This window comes from Apaloderma vittatum, unplaced genomic scaffold (assembly GCF_000703405.1).
Source record: "Apaloderma vittatum isolate BGI_N311 unplaced genomic scaffold, ASM70340v1 scaffold41511, whole genome shotgun sequence".
NCBI classification, from domain to species: Eukaryota; Metazoa; Chordata; class Aves; order Trogoniformes; family Trogonidae; genus Apaloderma; species Apaloderma vittatum.
Window position 1 is genome coordinate 1 of NW_009700488.1, and position 21,186 is coordinate 21,186.

Consider the following 21,186-nt stretch of genomic DNA (forward strand, 5'->3'; position numbering starts at 1 on the left):
TTATTATTACTAAATTACTGGATATTTTATTTATTATTAAATTATTATTTTTGAAAATTAATTGTTGGAAATTATTAACTTTTCGATTGACACTATAGAATGGAATTCCTAGGGCTTCCTTAGTTGTTCTAATGACACAGAAGTAAGACTGATAAAATCATTCTTCTGCGACCATGACGCAGGGATTCTGGTGTTCGCAGAACACATCTCAGTATATCAAGTGCTGTAGATACAGTGCAGTCATACTCTATCAGACCACAAGTATTAAGTGAAATAAAATAACAGTTTGATGTTGTTGCAGTCATGTTATATTGGTTTTAAGAAACATGCAAGTTGTGAATGCCGCAGTAGTAATGGTAGTACTTTTCTCTATTAACCCTTATGAGGCCTGAGAGGATGGTGTTACGGTTGATGTGACTTTCATGGTTTTACAGTTATGTCACTGCAAGTTTGGTGATGGTTGGCAAGGATGTTAGTCATCAATTAGAGTTCAAGTTTAGTGATATTGGATATGGTTAATTTATTGGGATATTGCAGTGAAACAATTGTAATTGTAGTACTTTAATAAGGTCCACTTGCTGCCCAGTGCTCGTGCTTACTTACATCCATCTTTGCAGTATTCTACAATATAACCATCTAATCCCCCAGCTCCAATTCGCTCAGGGGGTCTCCACTTCAAGGCAACAGTGCTGTCAGAAACATCTTCCACTGTGAAGTGGGTTGGTTCACTTGGAGGAGCTGTAAGGAAATACACAGAAGTAAATTCTGAAAAAATAGCACTATAACTGTGAGAATTCAAAGGCTACAAGAGGAGTGATGAGCAGCTGAATTATGTTTTAATATAACTAATTTAGCTGAAGCTCACCTGTAAAATGGAATACCTACTACTTATATTAAATGAAGTGCAGAGTAAGGTTCCTGTAATAGGGGTGGGAAAAAGTGGTTAAGATAGTAGTTTCTGTTCACATGCTTCCTTCTGAGTAAAAGGTGATGAAAAAAGAAGAGTCACAGAAGGGAGACAGATTATCAGCAAAAGTCCACAGAAAAGTTTAGTAATAAAAACACAGACAACTTGTATGCTGTACTTCGACAAAAGTTACACTGAGGAGCAAATTCATCAGTGACTAAAGCTGACTTCACTCATTTTCCTCTAACAGCAGAGAAAATGACCAAAAGTTATGACTAAATGTTTACAGAAGCACTAGTTTTGATTTGTACATCTGTAATAGAGCCTTGCCTGAGAAAAATATTTTGGGGCTGAAGAGTTTCCCCTTCGGTTAAATATAGCTACTCCCTATCTTTTCAGAACAGGAGTGTTATGGTTCTTTTAAAATCCATAGTTCAGAAAGACCACTGGCTAAATTCAGTCTTCTTAAGCATGAATGTTGTCTACTAATTAAAAAACAATCAAGAAAAGACCTGACTGGAGGATCCCAAACACGCACAAATGCTACTGTGAAATCATTGATTCAGAAAACCAGACAGAAATATAACTTCTTCAAATAATGTTTAGACTGCTGAACGTAAAATTAAAGAAATGAATGTTTGGCATACTCTGTGTAGATGTATTCTAAACTGAAGGTCTTTCGAATATAGGTAAACAGATTTTTACATATTAGAAATATTTTATATACAAAGCAACTTAAATATAGGTTTGTAAATTGTGGAACTGACTGAAATTGATCTTAGCTCCCAAAGTAAATGTAAAATAAAAACCAATCACCCCATTTCCTTTCTCTTGCTGTGTCAATTTTTCATATTCAAGTAGCAGCAAGGACTGTGAACAGCATGCAGGAGGCGAAGGCAGTTGGGAGCATACCCAGCCACATGGTACACAATCAAAACCCCAAACCTCTTCTCTGATGTGCTAGGTGGGAACTTCATCCTTAATCAAGTAAAACGCTGCCTAGACCGTGAAAACTTCGGACCTTTCTTTTCAGTAGCTCTACTTGATGCGTTTCTTTTGCCGCCTTCTGTCGCAGACCAGCTGTTGTGTGTTGGAAATCCAGAATTAAGAGACTCTCCTTGAAGTTCATGCTTTCTTTTGGGCCCCTTGGCTGCATCATCTGCTTTTATATTATCTCCTTCAGCAGGCTGTCCCCCTTCACTGATACTTGTAGATTTAGCAATTCTGGTCATTTTAATCTCCAGCTATTTTTCTTTCTTGTGGGTCTTTCTAAAGCTCCTAGTAGTCAGGCTTCCCAAGGACTCCTCTAGTTTGCTCCTTGCTCAGGGACTGCAGGAGCTGTGTGTGGAAGGATTATTTATAGAAAATCCTTCCTCAAATATTATCTTAATCAGCTGTCCTTTTAGCTGTGGAGAGGGCCAGGATTAAGGGAGTACTGGGTGGGATATTGTGATATTTGCACCCATAAGGGAATGGGGGAAGCTGAGAGGGACAGGGAAATTTCTGTCAATTAGTTTTCCTGCTTTCCAGATCCAGCTTGAATCTTGCACTTCTAATTATAACAACTAAAAATTCATCAGCAATTTCATGAAACTGGAACCCCCCTGCTTCTCAGGAAGGCGAGCGAGAGACAGAGGAGGGGAAGATTACAATGGGAAAGCTTGATTAAATATAGAATATAGAGATAGTTACTAGCTTGTTTCCTATCACATTCTTTTCGGTGTAAGGACAGGTAAAGAGAAGAGGTGACGATTGCCCTGTCTTGGTTTTGTCCTAGAAATAATAGTGTGATAAAACTCACCAATTGGCATGAAGGGTTGTGAGGCAGGGCTTGGCCGGGACATGCCAATAGAATTCACAGCATAAATCCGCATCTCATAAACTACTCCTTCAATCATCCGCTTGGCTTCATAGGTTAGCTCTTTTAAAAGGTCAAAGTTCAGTCTCATCCATCGATAGCTCTTCTTCTTCTTTCTCTCTAAAATATAGCCTGTAAAGGATAGTTTTTATGATGTGAAAGAACTGCAAGTTATTATATCACATGCACGAAAAAGAAAATCTCTTTCTTTTTTTTATTCCCCAATGTCATAAAAGAGCCGTATGTGATTTAGAATTATTGCATATAACTAAATTGTGTGAAGCTTTGGTATTTTTCTCCATTTTCCTTTTGTATTACTTTTCTTCCATATGACATTCTCATCTAAACAACTATACTTCTCAGAATAGAAGTTATTTAGAATTGTCTATGTCTGGTGCTGGGGCTGTAAGCATATTTTGCATGCTATACACTACTATTAAAGTATTTAGATGTATCCAAAATAGAGATGCAAATGGAGCTGTTTTAAATGATAAATCCTTTCAGATGAGAATGTGATTATTTGCTCCTAACAACAGAAAAATGCGTGAGGTAACAGGAGTTCAACAGAAAGCCCCTTCAGTGAAGGAGAAATTGCCTTGAAATATGTAAGATGAGACAGTATTAAACCTGTCTTCTACTCCGCTGCAGTTCACTAATCTTGACTAACAGCATAAATCCCAATGCAAAAAAAAATGGTTGGAAGAACAATTTGATAAATTATTTTTCAAAAAAACCCAGAGACTTGACGTGTCTATTGCTGAGTGGTAGAATTGTGGAGTGCCTCCCAGGCAGCATAGATCCTAGCTCTGCTTCACCTTATAGTGGAGCGAGTCCCAGGCATGCACCACTTTTCTTGCCACGATTCCCTTGGGAAGGAAAGCAAACCCTGTATGATTACAGAGAACCAAGAGAGCTGGACACACTGCAGAACAAATCTGTCGGGCAGGTTCCATGTAGTCTATACACACAGAATCCAGGTGTTTGGTACATCTCCCCCACCCCCTCAACATCCACAGCCTTTCCAATGCTACTATGCTGGTTTTCAGAATAACTGACTTAGGTTGGGTTATCTGCTTATCTTTTAAACTTCCAATTCCCCAAAACTGGGAATGAAATCTGTGATTCTTCATCCTTAGTACAGAGGATGCTGTTTCTCTATATTGTCGATGGCATGCCTGGTTAATTGATGCTCACAGACTTCTTTTAAACTTATTTTGTTTTGAAAGCTATTGATCTTTTAACTAAGGAGTGAATAATCAGAAAATACACTGAGTAATGATTTACACATAACCTGTATTTGTATGTATTGTGTGTTTGTTTCTACCCATACGCTACAGAGGATAGGTATGTCTGTAACACTGGTCAGCAGCAGTGGTGTAAGTCTGTAGGAGACACTTCCTAAAGACTCATGAATTGAGTGCCGTAGGTCAGTACTTCAGTCCCCACTGCTCACAAAGGTGGTTGGGATCAAACATTCAGATGTCCCTTCAGTCTACCTGGGAAATATGATTAACATTCACAGTGTCTAAATGGAAATGGAGAAAAACTGATGTGTTATGGGCACCAACACTGTGTGTCAGAAGCCTTGCCTATTGAGGTTGAATTGCAAGAAGGGAACGGGCATCTACAGGATATTTTGGGAATGAGTGGTGGAGGTACCTTTTGAGCTGACAGGCTATATCATCACCTCTAATGTATAAAGTGATTCCTGGCATGCTTGTTTCAGGTAGTTTTTAAACAAGCTTAAAAGCTCTAAGCAAAGAACTTATGTCAGAACTGAGACACTTCTTCACTGTGGCGTATCAGAATTGCAATTGGAAAGAGGAGAGGGTAAGAAAGAGGTGAAAATACTGACACTGTAGGTGCCATTTGGTAAAACAGATTATTTCCCCAATGCACAGAATGTATGATAGATAAAACTACTGCTTTAGTAGTATAAAAATTACACGAGACCTTATGAAAGGTTTGTGTAATGGTAAAGATGGTGAGAATTCCTATGTCTCTTGGATATAGCTAATAAAACTGCAATGCTTACAATACCTACAATGTCATCTGTAACAATATGAAGACTGATAAGAATGTGTATGTCTCTTTCTCTCTACCTTTTAAATTGCTTTTAAAACTTTCTTTGAATGGATAGTGCTAGGTCTTGCCATTTTTTTCCCCCAGTTGTTTTATTTTAGCTCTGTTAATAGTACAGTTCTGTGCTAACTAAGGAAACCTCTGTGTATAGTGCAAAGAGTTGTTAGTGGAACATTAACAAAATCTTTCCTTGGACATTGAAAACAGACCAAAAAAACTTTCCAAAATACGTGTCCTGAAAACTAAAAATCAAATTATGGGCTTTGTGTAGCTGAGGAGGGGGAGTTGACTGTGGTAACGGGACAGCTGTTGGCATATATCTTTGCACATAATAGCTTAAGTTGCTAACTTCTTGCTTCCTGTCAGAACAGATGAAACTACAGAGGACTGGCCTAGTAGGATATTCCTACACGTAACTTCTGTTGAGTTAAATGAGGTTCCTCTATTCTTGTAGAAGTGAATGAAATCCAAATATTCAAAAGCAAATCTCTTGCAGATACTATGCAGAGGGTTAAAAGAATTTTAGAACATTTCTAGCCCTGGCATCCCCATGGGGCTTAATATAGCTTTCAGCATATTTTTTAAAAAACCAAACCCAACTTTCTCCAGAAAACTCACCTTGAACTCCAGTGATCCTTACTAAACAAGGTGCTGGATTTGGAGTCCAGAGGAATTTTTCCTGAAAATTGGCTAATAATCTGTATTACTTTCACTTCCTTCAGAGGATCCCAGGGAGATCTACCTAACAAGCACCATGCTCTGCAGAAAACTTAAAATGGTATTGGTGATAACCCTTGCTCTCATCTGCTCATTTCCTGCATTGCATGATAATTTTGACCTCTAGGTTTTTAGTACACTTAAAGTCATTATAATGATTGAAAAATGTTATGTGACCTGTGGTGTGTGGTTTTATAGGAAGTAGAATTATGAAGGAGTTTTGGAAATGAAACACGTGTTGCATGGACTTCATGACTGAGGTGCCCAGAGATCTATTTGGGGATTCGTAGAGAAGTCCAAAGGACTGTGTACTGACCTGAAATTTTAGTCTTGTGCTCTGGCAACTTATTCACTGAAACGTCTCTGGTTCAGATGGCACAGTTAGAGGGCACTCTCTCCCTAGAATTGGACAGCCAGAATCCAGACCAGTTTGAAAGTTAAATGTATTAGTTAGGTTTTATGGGTCAAGTGTCCTAGAGTGAATAAACCTCTGTGCTATGTGAAAGGAGCCACAAAAAATATAGGCTAAGCTGCTGGAGACTTCATATTTTAGCACTTCTTACCAAGTACTGGTTGCCCGCCGTCGTATTTAGGGGGTTGCCACTGCACGGTACAGTAATCTTCTCCAATGTTGCTGATCTTGGGAGCTTCTGGAGGGTCAGGGACATCTGAAGAAAGTGTGAGAATGAAAGAGAATTGTTACTGTTTCAGTATTTCTATACAAATAAATGAAATATTTTTCTTTAACCTTTTTTCAATAGTGTATTGACATAGATTTGTCAGATAACAGCAGCAGGTACAACTGAGACTGTATTATCTTAGCCTAAAGGGAATCCTGTTCTTTGCTTCTGTGCTAGGTTGGTTTTCCGTTAAATACCATTGATTATTTAGCTCCCTTGTTCTTCCCAAACACAATCAACTTTTTGCAAAGGTGTAAGATTACAAGGTAAATTGTTCTGTAAGAGGAGGCTTGCTCCAGAGTTTCCTGTTTTTTTTCTAGAATAAATTTTATACAGAATACAATGGCTGCATGTCTCTCTTATTTTATTTTGGAGCTATTGATAGTAAATATCTTGATTTAGGATTTATAAAATATGAAAAAATCACCCTAGTATTCTCCTAAGCAGTGAATACTTAATTTTAATACTGTAGGTGATAGTAATTTTCTTTTATAGTTTCTAAGTTTGCTTTTATGAAGAAACTATTAAATGTAATTTATAAAAATTACAGACTCAAAACCATATTCCCCCCAGCTCTTCTGTGGCTCATAGTGCCAATCTGTTTATCTTGTATCAGATGTCTATGTCTCGTTTGTCCATTAACCATTTTCTGCTTATGGACTGAAGTAATCTTGCTTAAAAACACAAACCACAACAAAATGCCAAGAAGTTTCTCTTATCTCAGAAGCACATATCTCAGAATGGAATTTCATCTATAAAATGATAGGGTCACATGAGACTGGAAAACTATAAAAAGAAAATATGGGGTTTTCTACTGGAAGTTTTTTCTTACCTCTTCACACAGAAGGTAACTACCTGTGAAAAACAGTCCAGCTAGTTTTTGTGATTGCTAGAATTCCTGCCTTATGATCCTTTTCTGTTTGTCTAGACCTAAAGTCAGAACTTGGCTGCTTTTAGAGAAGGGTGAGTTTCAGTGAACTCGGTGTTTTCCTGCTTTGGTTGTTTCCTTTCTTCGCTTACCAATAACTTTGACTGTGATATCAGCCTTATCTTCTCCCACTGGATTCTTAACTATAACTCTGTATACTCCTTCATCCTCCTTCTCTGCTCCTTCAATGATGAAGACACAGTGGTCTTCATGCTTCTCCACACGAACTCTGCCTTCAGATTCAAACAGAAGCTGTGGGCAGTGAAAGCAACAGGTAAAGTCATTGTAAGTTTTACCAGAGGCAGCCCAATGAGCCGGGGTAAGCTGGTGAACATCATCAAATTATTGAATATTACTAAAATTATTGCAAACTTATAAAGATTTTCAAGTTTATTTTTATGTAGAAGAGAGAAAACATGCACTAAGTGGCTCACATAAATAACGTTTGGGAAAATTGGTTCTGAAAGACTACAGGTAGTTAAGGTTCATTGCTAGTTACGCATACCCAGCTGAGTTTCAAAAAAGTTACTAGGTACTTCCACAAATTTTGACTTGGGATAGCTGTTAGTATTGATGGAAAGAGGTTAAGGGATAACCCTTGGGTCCTATGTAAATTCAAGAAGGTTTTCAAATTCAAATGCGAACGGTTGAGCAAACATTCCTGATCAGCAGTATCTACGTTTGGCATCAGATAACATGGATTTGAACAATTTCCCTTTAAAAATTAAAAAGGGCACATTTCTTGTGACTCGTAACGTGTGATTTCTGTCAGTCATTTTCGTATGAGGTAAACTGCTACTCTTCTCTGAGCTGAGGGCTAAACATAAGGATCACAACTTTGCTGCAGATTTATAGAACACTCCTTTTATGTGCCTATGTGTCTTTAGACTTCTAGAGTAGGAACCATTAGAAAGTGTACGTGCTTGACTAGTGACTAGCACAGCAGAATCCTAACACTAAGAAAGGTTTATTATTGTGTAATATGTGTAAAATATTTCTAATGCTAGCCAAATAGAGGTCATTTATGACAAAAAAAAAAAAAGGAAACTTGTTGGAAAATGAATCCTCTTTCACTGTTTTATACTTACATAGTCCACTCTTCTGAGCCACTGTCATCTCTCCCTGGCTTCTAAGATTTTGTCCTAGTTTTTTTTCCTCTAGATATTTTTGAAGCTTACAGGTTATTGGTGGGGGAGGAAGGGAAGAATAAACCTTCACAAATATGTTAAAAGGAGTTTTCAAATAACTGCTCTGATTCCTCTGATATTGGGCTTGATCTGCTATTTGATTCACTAGTTTTAGTATTTACTGACTCTCTCTCCTGAACAAGACCTTTTATTTAAAGAACACTATTGTGTGCCTGCATAAGTAATAAGGAACTTACCTTATTATCACTGGTGTTTTCTGAGGGAGTTGTGGAATCCTCATTGCTCTGAACAAGGTCACTTTTCTAGATAAGCAGAGAAAACACAGAAAGTCAATTAAATCTTGCTGAGAAACAGGTGAAGCTCTTTCTGTAAGGCAGAGGAGGAGAGTCCATAGGCTTGTTAGGAAGGAATATGGAGGTGTGAGAAAAGCAAAGACGGGCAGCAAGCACACCCGGGAAGAAAATCAACTGATAAAGTAAAAAGCAGAAATGGAAATAGGCTGCAATGAACTAAGGGAAGGATAAGACAGAAAAAACAAATTTACAGCTTAAAGATGCGTGACATTTCTGCAATAGAACTGTAACCGCTTATGAACCTGTGTCCTGTGCTACCAGGTACAATGGAATCATAAGTTGATGTAAGCAGCACTCAGATAGAGTCAAGTCTGTGACACACATCAAAAAAAACCATTCTGAAGCCGTGCTACTCTTTAGGATTTCATTAGTAAGTATCTGTTATAGACCCTTCAGGTCAAGACCGGCTTCTTTTACTTTTATGTTGAGACCTCACGCATAAACACTATGTAGAGGTTGTCTAATACCTAATTGTTATTTTATTGGAGAAACTTGTGTATGTGAGAATCAATTTCTCTTGGTTCCCAACAGAGAGACAAACAGCTTTTTTGTTTGTTTCCATGTTAATTTTTTTTTTTTATTAAATACGCTAACCTGAACAAAGAATGTGGCAGAATCATGAGGAAATTAAATAAAATTGGCAGTGTTATTATGTCTGTATCTATAGCTATGGAAAATGTGATGATTCTGCAGAATATTATGCAAAATATTTCTGTGGGTTTTTGCTCATTATACCTCAAGCCCACAGATGGTAAGGTGTGGAGATGTTCTGAACTAGCCAGAAGGAAGCTCACTTAACATTTGGTGTCTGACTTCTAAATTCTTTCTTTGGTGTTTTGTAATTGCTTTGATAAGGCAAAGAGCAAGTGTCCTCTATTTTTGTTATACCAGATGCAGTTTTACCTCACTGGTCTGCTAAGAAGGTATTATCTTCACAAACTGTAGAGTTCTTAAGAAAGATTTAAAAAGAACCTGCCATCTCTAGAACATGTCCATCCTATCAGGTTATGGGGATGACTAATAATTTATTTCTTTTTATCTGAAGTACGAAGAGTAAATGTGTATGATATTATATTCTCTGCATGTACGTATGTCTACTCATATATTCAGTCCCTTCTTTCGGAATAGAAAAACAAGCAACAGTTAAGAAGAAGAAGAGCTCAGGATGACTCTCACAAACAGCTAAATTCCAAACAGCTGCATTGCACTTGTAACTAAGAATCGTAAATTAATGTAAGATTTGAGAAGGAAAATAAATCTCCTGTTGCAACTTCTCTGCTTCAGATGCTGTGTCAGGTTACACATTACCTGGTTTACTTTCTGCCAGATGACAGTGGGTGTTGGATCTCCTGATATGGGAACATCCAGTCTCAGTTTGTTCCCAGCCACTACGACGATAGTGTCAGGGGACTGACCCAGACAGTCAAGGTGGATTTTGGGAGGTTCTATAGCAAAGGCAGATAAAACAGTTTTTAAGTACAGTTTGAGTATTCTGTGTGGAGATTAAAAAAAAAAAAAAAGAGTGACTATCCATACATTTAAAAAATCTTTGCTTCCTTTGCTTTTGAAAACATGTTGACACTGGAACAGGTTGCTGACACTGGCACAGGCTGTCCAGAGAGGTGGCCCCATCCATGCAATTTTTTAAGGCCAGGCTGGATGGGGCTCTGAGCAGCCTGACCTAGTGGGGGATGTCCCTGCCCATGACAGGGTGGGTGGAACCACATGATCTTTAAGGTCTCTTACAACCCTGACAATTCTATGATCCTGTGTCTACTTACATTTTAATAATGACTGTTGTTCTTACCTTCTCTTGGTACAAAATCAATCTTGACCTCTGGGGGGAAAAATAAGGGGAGGGAGGAAAGAGAAATAGATTAGAAAACAGAATTTACATAACATCTGCATGCATAATGTAGTTTTAAAACTATTAATCATATACATCAATAAATTAATGCAATGTAATTAATGCATTAAATTATATAAATTAATGCAATGTAAGTCATATACATCAATAAATTAATGCAATAAACTGGAAAACAGACTCCGTAAAATGATGTGATGATAACACAAAATAAAAGGGCAAAGCAATGTGCCTATATTGAGGTGTGGGGAAAGGAATTCTGCATGCTCTTTCCAGGTATAACCATGATTAATCCCATCAATTTATCCCTCTGCAATTCCCATTGCATATTCTAAGATAACTTACCCAAAAACTGTAGCTTGGCAGAAAGGTTGTAAGCAAATCCCTGAGGGATGAAGGAATAATCAGCCTCGTCAGCTGGTGTTACATCCTCAATAGTTAGCTTATGGATTCTGGAAACATAAACAAACTCACTGAGCTCTCCAGGAGAAACAGGCCTGTCTCAAGAGACATTACTATTACTTCTCCCCTTGCCCTAACATCAAATCAACAACCTCCAGGGCTGTAGACTGCTCTGCTTTCAATATTCAAGCAAATCCATATCAACACTTTGTTTATAAATGGATTTTTCTTGACAAGATACTTAGTCTAGTCTGAATGGAGGAAGCAGTTTCTCTGTTTTAGTGCAATCCATTGCCATTACAAGGACAGTTGTAACACTGCTGACTGCTTTCATTTGATCAGATTGTGACTATGATAAACTCTGGAAAAACAAGTTAAAATTGAGGCTCCATCCCTGTGTTATTGTAAATTCAAAACAGGAATACTTTGCCTAATGCTTATGTATCTTTTGAATCTTCTTGGTCTCCTTTTCCAGTAGTAGAGTGCTAGGAAGCTTGAGTACAGAATCACACAGAAGTGCTTTCTTAACCTGTCTAAACACTGCTGCTGGTTTTTAAGTTAACAACGTGTTTTCTAGATTTTGAACACGAAGAAAATGTTAAATCCTAATAAAAACTGAGACTGAATTCTGCTGATATACCATTAATGCCACACATGCAAAACACAGCAACATGGAAGGACTGCATGCACACCGAACATAGTGCTTAGAGATCTGGTTGAGTTGAGGACTTGTTGGTATTAGGTTGATTTAAATGTCCTTTCCAATCTGGGTAGTTCTGTGTATGAGAAGGTTTTTAACTTTTTTCCTTGTAGTTGGAGCCAGTCTGGTTTTTTTTTGTTACTATCCCCTGAGATAATAGATCCCGTGGATTGTTATGCAATATCTAAACCTATACTTGCTTTCTGAAACAAGACCAACCTGCCAATATGGGAGATCTTTATCCTTTCATCTGGGACCACCTCTTTTCCGTTTTTCAGCCAGATTCCTTTCACATTTTCATCGGAAACTTCACACTTGAAGACTGCCTGGTCACGTGCCTTCACTGTCAGGTCTGCAATGCTCTGATAAACTTCCAGCTTTTTCTCTGATGTTGTGAGAAGAATTGGCACAAGATTAGCAAATCAGAATTGCTCTGTAAGTAAACAGTCGCTGTAGATTTACTGAATAGAAGAGGCAGGGGCTGAGCAAACTCTTTGTGGAGGGGTGGAATATGAAGGGAAATCCACAGCATGCAGGGCTTTAGCAGGACCAAGACCTCAGCCCCTGTTATCACCAGGGTAGCTGCTGCATCTGGCACACAGCTTCCAGTTCTCCTTGAGGCCTAAATTTATTATGGAACCTTATACCCCTTACTTAGTTGTCTATTTCCCTGGCATGAAGATTATGCTACCCTTGTGCAAGATCCTGGAGAAAGCTCCCTTCAGCTTCCCTGGTTCTGTATGCCTACCTTGTACAATTAGTTCAGCCACTGACACCCCACCATTGGTCTTCACAGTGTAATGTCCACTATCCTCCTTGGTTGACTCATTAATAATTAGATACTGCTTTTTTCCATCTTTCTTGAATCGATATTTGAATGTTTCCTCTCGTGTTAGCTCAATTCCATCCTTTTCCCTTCAATGCAAAAAAGTGTTGAGTCATTTTTTTTACAGTTGGAAGAGGAGAGTAAGTCAGCTCAGTGTTACCAGACACTAGAAGATACAAAATAAACCCAATCTCTGTAGAATTTCAAGTGAGCAAAAAAGAAACTGTTGCACAAATGTTAGTGGAACCAAAGCCAGAATGCCTCTAGCTTGACTATTAATATTCACTGGTTATTTGACTTCTGGTCCAAGAGAGTTCACTTACAAGGAATTACCTGACTCCTAGTATTTATATGCTATAGATAAACATGAAAGTATGTGGATTAAGATACACTTCAGCAGCAAATGCACTATCTTAAAAGCTTGCTGGGAAATGACTCAAAAGTCTTAACCCTCCTGCTATGAATTATAATTGCAATAAAGTCATGGTTTGTGGGCAACAGTAAAAGAAGACACAAATTGGATTTTGTAGCTCTTTAATGTCACAGTACACTTCAGACATTACTAGATTAAGCTTCACCATCCAGCTTGGGAGGAAATTTAACTATTGCAATTTCTGATCATCATGAAGGAAAATGAGCAAAAAGGACTCATGCTCTTAGGTGAAGGTCTCATAAAAATGCATAAGACTTTTACAAGATTTCCTGTTCCTAATAACAGGCTACAAGAAAGTAACTTGGAATTTCCTCAACTTACTCCTTTTGTAACATTTTACAATTTTTATTATTATTTGAATGTTTGTTGCTTGAATACTGCTGCAGCTTATAAGTGAAAAAAATTTCCTCTTTTGATACTTATTCATGTAATATGTAATATTACTCATGTAATAGAAAAAAACTTATAGAAATAGAAAAAAACTTACTCATAGAAATAGAAAAAAACAGTCATGTAATAGAAAAAATGTTATGCTTTTAATAGAGTAAGAACTTTTTTTCTACCTTGTGTTATTTGTTACCGGTTACTAATCAGCTTAACAAATGAGCTGACAGGATAGCAAACTGCAGTGCTACTTAGAGTCTTATTTAAATACTATAACTAATCACTAGGTGGATGTGTGCAAGGAAAACTTTTGCCTCTATCAGAGTCTGCTGAAGTAAATCACAAGATCAAAACTAAGCAGAAAGAGGAATCCTACAAACTGCATTTCAAAATCGCTACAGTTTACTCTCAGCTAACTGTTCTTTAGAGCACAGCTTATTGAAACTTAGAGTTGGTTTAGAAAAACACTGTCCTCCCTTCCAGATCACTGGACTACAAGACTTGTAGGGGAGGAGACAGAGGGTGCCTATTACAACTGTGTAAAACACAGCGCTTGGTGTCATGTCAGGATAATGTTTCCTCTGCTTGCTGAGTGGTGAGAGTCTGAGGCCATATGCAAGGTGCTCTCCTACAGCCAATATTCTCATTCAGGCAGATTGGTTCTGAAATAAGCGCTACAACGCAGCTCATAAACCTTTGCTGAACTACTGTCAATGGACTGTAACCAGAAGTTCAATGCACTGCTGCGGCAAAACCAGGCACGCGCACTATGGCTAGCATTCAAACCTTGAGCTTACTTAAAATTCTTTTTCGGTGATATATTTTGACACATGGCTCATCAAAGATAACTGAATGTTTTATTCAGCCATTACTGGGAAAGGAATAGTATATTTAACTCGAATTTGTTTTAGTGACTAGCACGTTGCTCATGTGGTGTATGCATAGTTTGCAGAGCAGTGTACTAACAAATAGTGGAGTGATAAATCTGTAAACCTCAAAAAAGAGCTCCCAGATATTATTTGGGATAATAAAATTATACACTGCTGCAGTGAAAAGTGAAAAACCTCATATAAGGTAATGTTACAGGCCTTCCTTTGGTAACTGGAGCAACTAAGTAGAACAATCAGTTGATACTGAAGTGTATACAGAGGATTTTAAAGAACCATAGAAGTGCTTGTTTAAAGACCACTGTAGGTCATCTGGTCCAGCATCACACCTGAAGAACTAGTGCACTTTTAGATAGGGCAGCCATGTTTCAGTTTATCCAAGTCCTGAACATCTATGAGATCAAATATTTGTTCTCAACTCAATGCCTCTTTTCTCTTTTCTGGAAATACTTTCTTATTTCCTGTTTTAGAATGTAAGGATAAATTGGTTAAACTCTTCTGAGATATCACTGATGTAGGTACTATGTGATAATGGGGGGACACAGATTTATTGCTATGATTACATTATTATAGTTTGTTTTCATTTAGAGCTGGTAAGATGATATATCCACCATGTGGAGATGGAAAAATCAATTCAAAACTATGCATTTTTTACATCCTTTCCTTCGAGAATTTTATTATCTCCAAGACCATCTGAATTTTAGAAATAACTTTTCCATTGTACCGTATAATAATAATGAGAGACCTTTCCAGGTGATGAAGAGAACATTCTTTCTCGGCTACTATGAAGAGACCCACAAATTTTAGAAGTAACTCTTCCATTGTACCGTATAATAATGAGAGACCTTTCCAGGTGATGAAGAGAACATTCTTTCTCGGCTACTATGAAGAGACCCACAAAATGAATTCTCCAAGCCCTAGCCTGAAGGCCATGCCTAAGAGGATGTCAGCCTTATTTCTGTCTTGTGCAAGTCACATAATTGCTTTTGTTCATGTGCTTGTGATCTCATATACCGAGTTTAAAGGGTGCAAGAGCTATAACAGGTGCCCTGAGTTAGTGCCTGTTACTTGGCTTAAACTGTTGAGTGTTTTCCTAATGCGCCATGAAACTGAAACTCCTTCTCCATACTGTGTTTTGTATTTTCCCTGGGCACTTCTCTCCGTTGTCCAAAACGTTCTTTTTGTTGCCAAAAAGCCTTGACTGAGTGTCACATAATGAACCTAGTAAAATGCAGCATAAATGTCTAACTGTTCAGTTTTTTTGTTGCTATGATTTGAAGAGCTTCTCTGACCACTTGCTGCATTTCAGGCTGAGACAGCTGCTGATTTGCCCTTGTCAGGCTGAATGCCCATCCCACAGAGAGAGGCTCTGTAAGCTGTAGGGGTGTTTTTCAAAGGTGAGGGATCAAAGCGCGACAGCTGCATTCTGCTCTGAGCGGAGCAGATCTGGTTGTCCCTGTCTCTTGTGACTAGGCGTTTGCGAGCAGTTCCTGAACAACAGCGTGTGCGTGTCTCTGCCTGTGGCTTTAATAGCATAATGCAAATGCCGTACTGCTCTTGGGCTCTGTTTAAGTTCTCAGTTCCTTCCTTTGGGAGAGAGGATGAGTGGTTGGCACTTTCCAGGAATGCAATAGGCATTGTGGGGACAGTTGATAACCATGTGCCTGAAGCTGTTAACAAGCACAAGAGACTTTCATCTGGTAGAGAAATGAAGTGAGAACAGTGTGAGTAAGACCTGGTATGTGAGCACTGCCTGCTGTGTCTGCCCAAGCAGCATGAACCTTCCAGCTTCTGCTCCGCCGGAATGCCCAACAGAATGGACTCAGTGGTCTAAATGTTTGTCATCTTAATCCTGCTTGCTGTATATGCATAACAACCAGCTTTGCAGGATCGCAACAGACACATTAAAATAAGTCAACAGCCTTCCCTCTCTGTCTCAAGAGACCCTAACTTTTACCTAAGACAGACAAACAAAACAAAACCCACAACAGACCTTCACTGCGTTTAAGAAGGCCAAGAGATTCTATAAAGCATAGCAAACTCATCACAGTACGCATCTAATTAGTCTGGGCAATGATTAGATATTACTGTCAAGTGTTCAGAAAACCAAAGCTAACAGCAGTCAGTAGTATCCTGAACAACAGTAAACCCTGAACAACAAATTCTAGAGACACTATAAGATATATATACTTAATTTGTTTTCTGCCACATTGTCCCCTTTTGGTTCTTTGTGTTTGACATAGGGGAAGAGGATCGATCTTTTCCTTAAAACAATTATGTCGGATGCCTTCTCCCTTTTTTCCTGACAACTTTTGTCTGCAAACACTGTTTCTAGAAAGTCTCATGGAGGAAAAGTCTCATGATTTTATGTTGTTGGAGATTTTTTTCTCCCTTTTTCTTTTCCCTTACCATTTCACAGTAGCTCCTTCCTCAGACACTTCACACTCAAACTCTACTCTCTCTCCAACCATCACCATCTGGTCCTCTAGTGGGTGAGTGATCAGGATTGGAGGCTCTGGAAATCAAAATACTTTTATTAAAACAATATTCTGAAAGGCTGAAGACCAGAGGTAGATTTTGCCACTCTGCACTCCACAGGCAGAACCCCTGGCCAAATACATGATGATGTTCTCTTTGTTGGAACTTAAATTTACTATACTGGGTCACATTATCAAATGACTTTTTGGTTTTTGCTTCATGAGACAGAATGTAAACACAGGATTAATCAGTTTTCACATATATTCTGAAATTCCAGACCAGAGGCATTAATTTTCTCTACTATTTGATCTGCTTGTAGAGCTTGAGGCATGTGTTTATCTTGAGCAGAATCAATTTTTTAGTAAGTTTCTAGCCCTATTGGGAAGTTGTCAATCACTTCCCAAATGAGAATTAATGGTAACTATTATTGTGCTGGTTTTCCTGCTTTCTTAATTGCAACTGTAAGGAAAATCTTCTTTTGTTTTACTGTGGGGAAAAATGTTTGCTTTAACAGAGGTCAGAATTTGTTCAAATATTTGAGAATTTCCTTTTCTATGAGACTAATTAATCTGAAAGTAGAGAAGGTGACAGTAATTCAATGCTAAATGTTAGGGGAGAGCTCTTTGCTTTTGATATCATTGCTTACCTTTTACAAATAATTCTGTGAAGCTCTTCTCCTCCCCTACCACACATTCGTAAGCTGCATCGTCAGCCAGAGAGCAGTGGTTTATGGTCAGTATTCTTTTATTCCCAACAGCCTCAAAAATATACCTGAATAGAGAATCCAAATGTAATTATCATAGAGTAACTCTTTTGGACCCCTGCTTGGCAGAGAAAATTGTTTCTACTTTTTTTTCCAACATCAATAGCAAGATTTGTTAAGACTCAATCCCTGTATAGGGCCCTGTCTCAGTGAGGGCAGTATCATATGAAATTATGGGGAAACCTTCAGACCAGTGTGAGACGTACAAACTCCTATGGATGGTGCTATGTGCTTTTCTAGCAGTAGCCATAAAACAAACCCCACTGCCGTTAAAAATGCCTTGTCATGGCTTCAGCACAAAATCACTGGTGATTTCTTTTAGCTGCCATTAAAAATGCCTTGTCATGGCTTCAGCACAAAATCACTGGTGATTTCTTTTAGAAACAAGCTACACTGAAGTATATCCCATACCACAAAGAAGTAATTTTGAACCCTGGATATACACATAAAGATCAGAATATAATCGGAGGACGTACTTGCTGAGTAGGTAGATGTAAGCATCCAGTTCCACATGTAGATACGTAGAGCAGAGGGAAGAAAAAGAAAGTCATGAGAAAAACAAACTGACTCTTAGCCTATGTAAATCCTTTCTCAGCATCTGTTTATCCCTGCTTTATTTCTTTCTTTTTAAAAATTAGTTTTCCCACTTTGTCAAAGCTGTAGCCCATTCCTTTCTGGTGTTTCCCATATTTCTAGCTTACCTGCCGCTCACTTGGATCTCCTGTCCGTTCTTCAGCCATTTCACATCAGCATCTGGATTGGCAACTTCAACCATTAATTTAATCTTTTGCCCTTTGTCCACTTGGTAAGCTGGATCCAGTTTCTTGAGGAATGCTTATGATTAAGATTATTTTTAAAAAAATAAAAAAAAGATAATATCTTAATTTTTATACGTGACTATTTTTTACATTTGCTGTCAGAAAAGTAAATCTTTATTCCCTTCTTTACCATCATCTTAAACCTTCCCCACTTACTGCATCCCTGTTTGCATTTTTGTATTTTCTATGTGTCCTTCATCCTGTTCTGTTTCCTGCTATTCCTTAAGAGAGGATGAAATGCATGTGATATAAACTAAGCAAACTACAGTATTCTAAATCAGATATAAATACACACTTTAACGCATCCTAAATAGCTATACCTCTGTCTGTCCATGTAAGAAAATGATGCTCATCTTCTCAGTACTAAGGAATGGCAGCTTGCCTTTTGTGTTAAAGACTTTTGAAACAAATTCATTAAAAATGGGTAATTAATACTTCACAAAACTAGAAAAGGCTCAGAAATTCCAACTTTGTTATCCCAATGGAAATAAAATTCTTTAAAAGTATCAATGATGCCTTACATACTGACCGATTTTGGGGAAGGGAAAAAAGAGCGTTGTTCAGGGAAAGATAAGGGGCAGTGCGGAAGAAACTAGTAAAATGAATGGGTTCAGAATATTCAGAATTTCAGAGCAAGGTATCTCAAAGCTTTGGGCATAGCTTTAATCTTTAGTAATCAGCATTTCACATGTAAAGACCTGTGACAGCTGGAGCAGGAAGCTGGTATTTCTCCTGCTCTTTTACTTGACTGCTGTCCAGTTGATGTTTGGAATACTCCTCAAGAAGAAGGAATGGACACTTATATTTGGAATAAATACAGCTCACCAACCTGTACTTTTTTTCTCTTCCTTCTTTATGCGTTTAAGGCGTTTTAGCATCCCACGCAAATCTGTGATACCATACTGAAAAGCAATTTTCTCATATTCAGAAGGAGGAGCTTTCCTCAGGATTTCCCAGACATCAACATCAGATTGTGATTCAGATTTTGCTTCACCTCTGCAGAGGAAAAGGGTTAGAGTATCTGAATGCTACTATTGAGAGAATTCAAAAACAGTCATAGGCTTGGCAAGCTACATATTATCTTGATGAAGCCATTTCTTAATAAAGAATTTAGCAGTTGAAATTTTTTCTATGTTATTACCTAAAGCAATGCGATAAAAGTGATGACTGGTTTACTTCTGTTTATGTACACAGTTATTAAAATCTTGTCACTGTCTTGGAGGCTTTGCTTTCTAACAGACAAAGCAAACATTACCTTCCCATTAATGACAGGTAATAGAAACGTGAGCAGACTTATTTTGCAGTGATGGTCATACACAAAATGTGTGGCAAAGCACAGAACTGAACTGATATCCTGAGAATGCCTTAGAAACGAGGCAGTTGCTTTATGTTCATAAGAAATAAGTCCTTTTTTTCTATTCAAGGTGGTTTTTCTCTTCACTAAAATGAATCAGATTATAAAAATACTTTTCATCTGTTGTAAAGACAATTGTTGGCTATAGTAATCTACAAAACATAGACATGGAGACTGGTCAGTAGTGACAAACAAGACAATATTTACAATGAACTATAGAGTTTAAAGAGCTAGTGATTGTGGAAGGACTAATATTTGGTTTAACAAAGCCGCATGAAAATTTTTGTCTGGCTTTGTGAAAGGAATTCCTTTTCTATCATCATATTTTTTATTTAAAAGGTTGTAAATAGAAAAAGAAATAGGCATAACCTTACCGATTTGTCGAGCGCAAGAAGCTGCTGTACTCCAGAATGATGCAGAGAACCATTTGGAAAAACATGCAGCATCCCAATGGGCAAGAAGAAGAGAGTGTTGTATATTAATACAAAAGCACCATGAATGGCATCTTCACCTTTAGCAGAACAAGCCTGTGTGCTTCAGCAGCAGGGTGATGGAGGAACTCATGCAAAAGCTCTGAAACAGGCTTGAGAAAAATGCTATTCTCTATTGAAACCCAACTCACTCCCACACTTTGTACAGTTCCACTCTGTGATGTGTAACCTAAGTGTAAGCACTTCTGCTTATTCCTAATTATACCTGATGGCCTTGCAGGGAAACAAACAGCTCTACTTTACGCAGTTGTCGTAGTTTGCATCTTGGTAAACAGAAAAAGGAAGAAAAGTAACATTTTCATTAAAATTTCTGAGGAAAAGTAATTACTTGCGGCTGTTGTTTCTGATATGATCCGGACCAAACAGATCCCAGTGCAGCAAAACACACCCTTACATTGAAGCCATGTTCAGTAGTAAACCCCAACAAGAAAACAAGTTATGCAGCAAGTAATGCAGAGAAAAGTGGAGGACTATCAAACATATTTCAACTTTTCTTCAGGAAAAGAACAGTCCTGCTACTCTGTGGGAAGTATTACTACTTAAAAACATGTGACTGTAGTCAGTCTAGATAGCAGGTATCATAAAACATTTCTGCTACTCCTTTTATTCCTCGGAAAAGGCTTGCTTGTAATGAGAGTGCTATGTTTATTAAAGTGCTGCAGTCTAGATTTGGGATTTCCAGCAGCTCTTGGACAAAAAGGAATTAAGAGGAGAGGATTTCAGGTCGGTGAGTTTGAGTGATATCTTATATCTTTAGAATGGTTTAGCACTCACTAAACCCTCGGCAGCACTCACTGGTTTGATGGGTGTATCTGAAGATCAGACTCCTTGTGATAAATGCAGCCTGCTGCGCGTTTGCTTTGTTACAACAGTGCATCAATACCACCCGCAAATTTAATCAGGATTCCTCTTTTCTACATAGCTATCATTTAGTTTGGGGCAGCTACAAATGGGTTGTAGTTTTGCCCAGCAGAAGACAGGACAGTTGAACTGATTTGCTAAATAAAGCAAGATTATTTTTTTTAACAGTAGCAGTTTTCGACTTAGGTCGTCCTAATCATATCAATGAGCAGCTATAAAATATTTTGAAATACATATAAATTCATATATATA

General features: G+C 38.0%; 1 protein-coding gene across 1 annotated transcript; it reads right to left on the reverse strand.

Moving 5' to 3' along the window:
• Positions 1-603: 603 nt before the first annotated feature.
• Positions 604-20,009, reverse strand: LOC104280939 (myosin-binding protein C, cardiac-type; the record flags this gene model as incomplete). Its single annotated transcript, XM_009878754.1, has 16 exons — positions 19,957-20,009; positions 19,058-19,224; positions 18,112-18,244; positions 17,887-17,889; positions 17,294-17,418; positions 16,579-16,684; positions 12,388-12,554; positions 11,859-12,024; positions 10,883-10,989; positions 10,481-10,510; positions 9,982-10,118; positions 8,557-8,622; positions 7,265-7,424; positions 6,128-6,232; positions 2,709-2,897; positions 604-738 (listed from the first exon to the last, which is right to left on the reverse strand). Coding segments are annotated over exons 1-16 (1,849 nt in total), but the record flags the coding sequence as incomplete, so codon positions are not given.
• Positions 20,010-21,186: the final 1,177 nt, after the last annotated feature.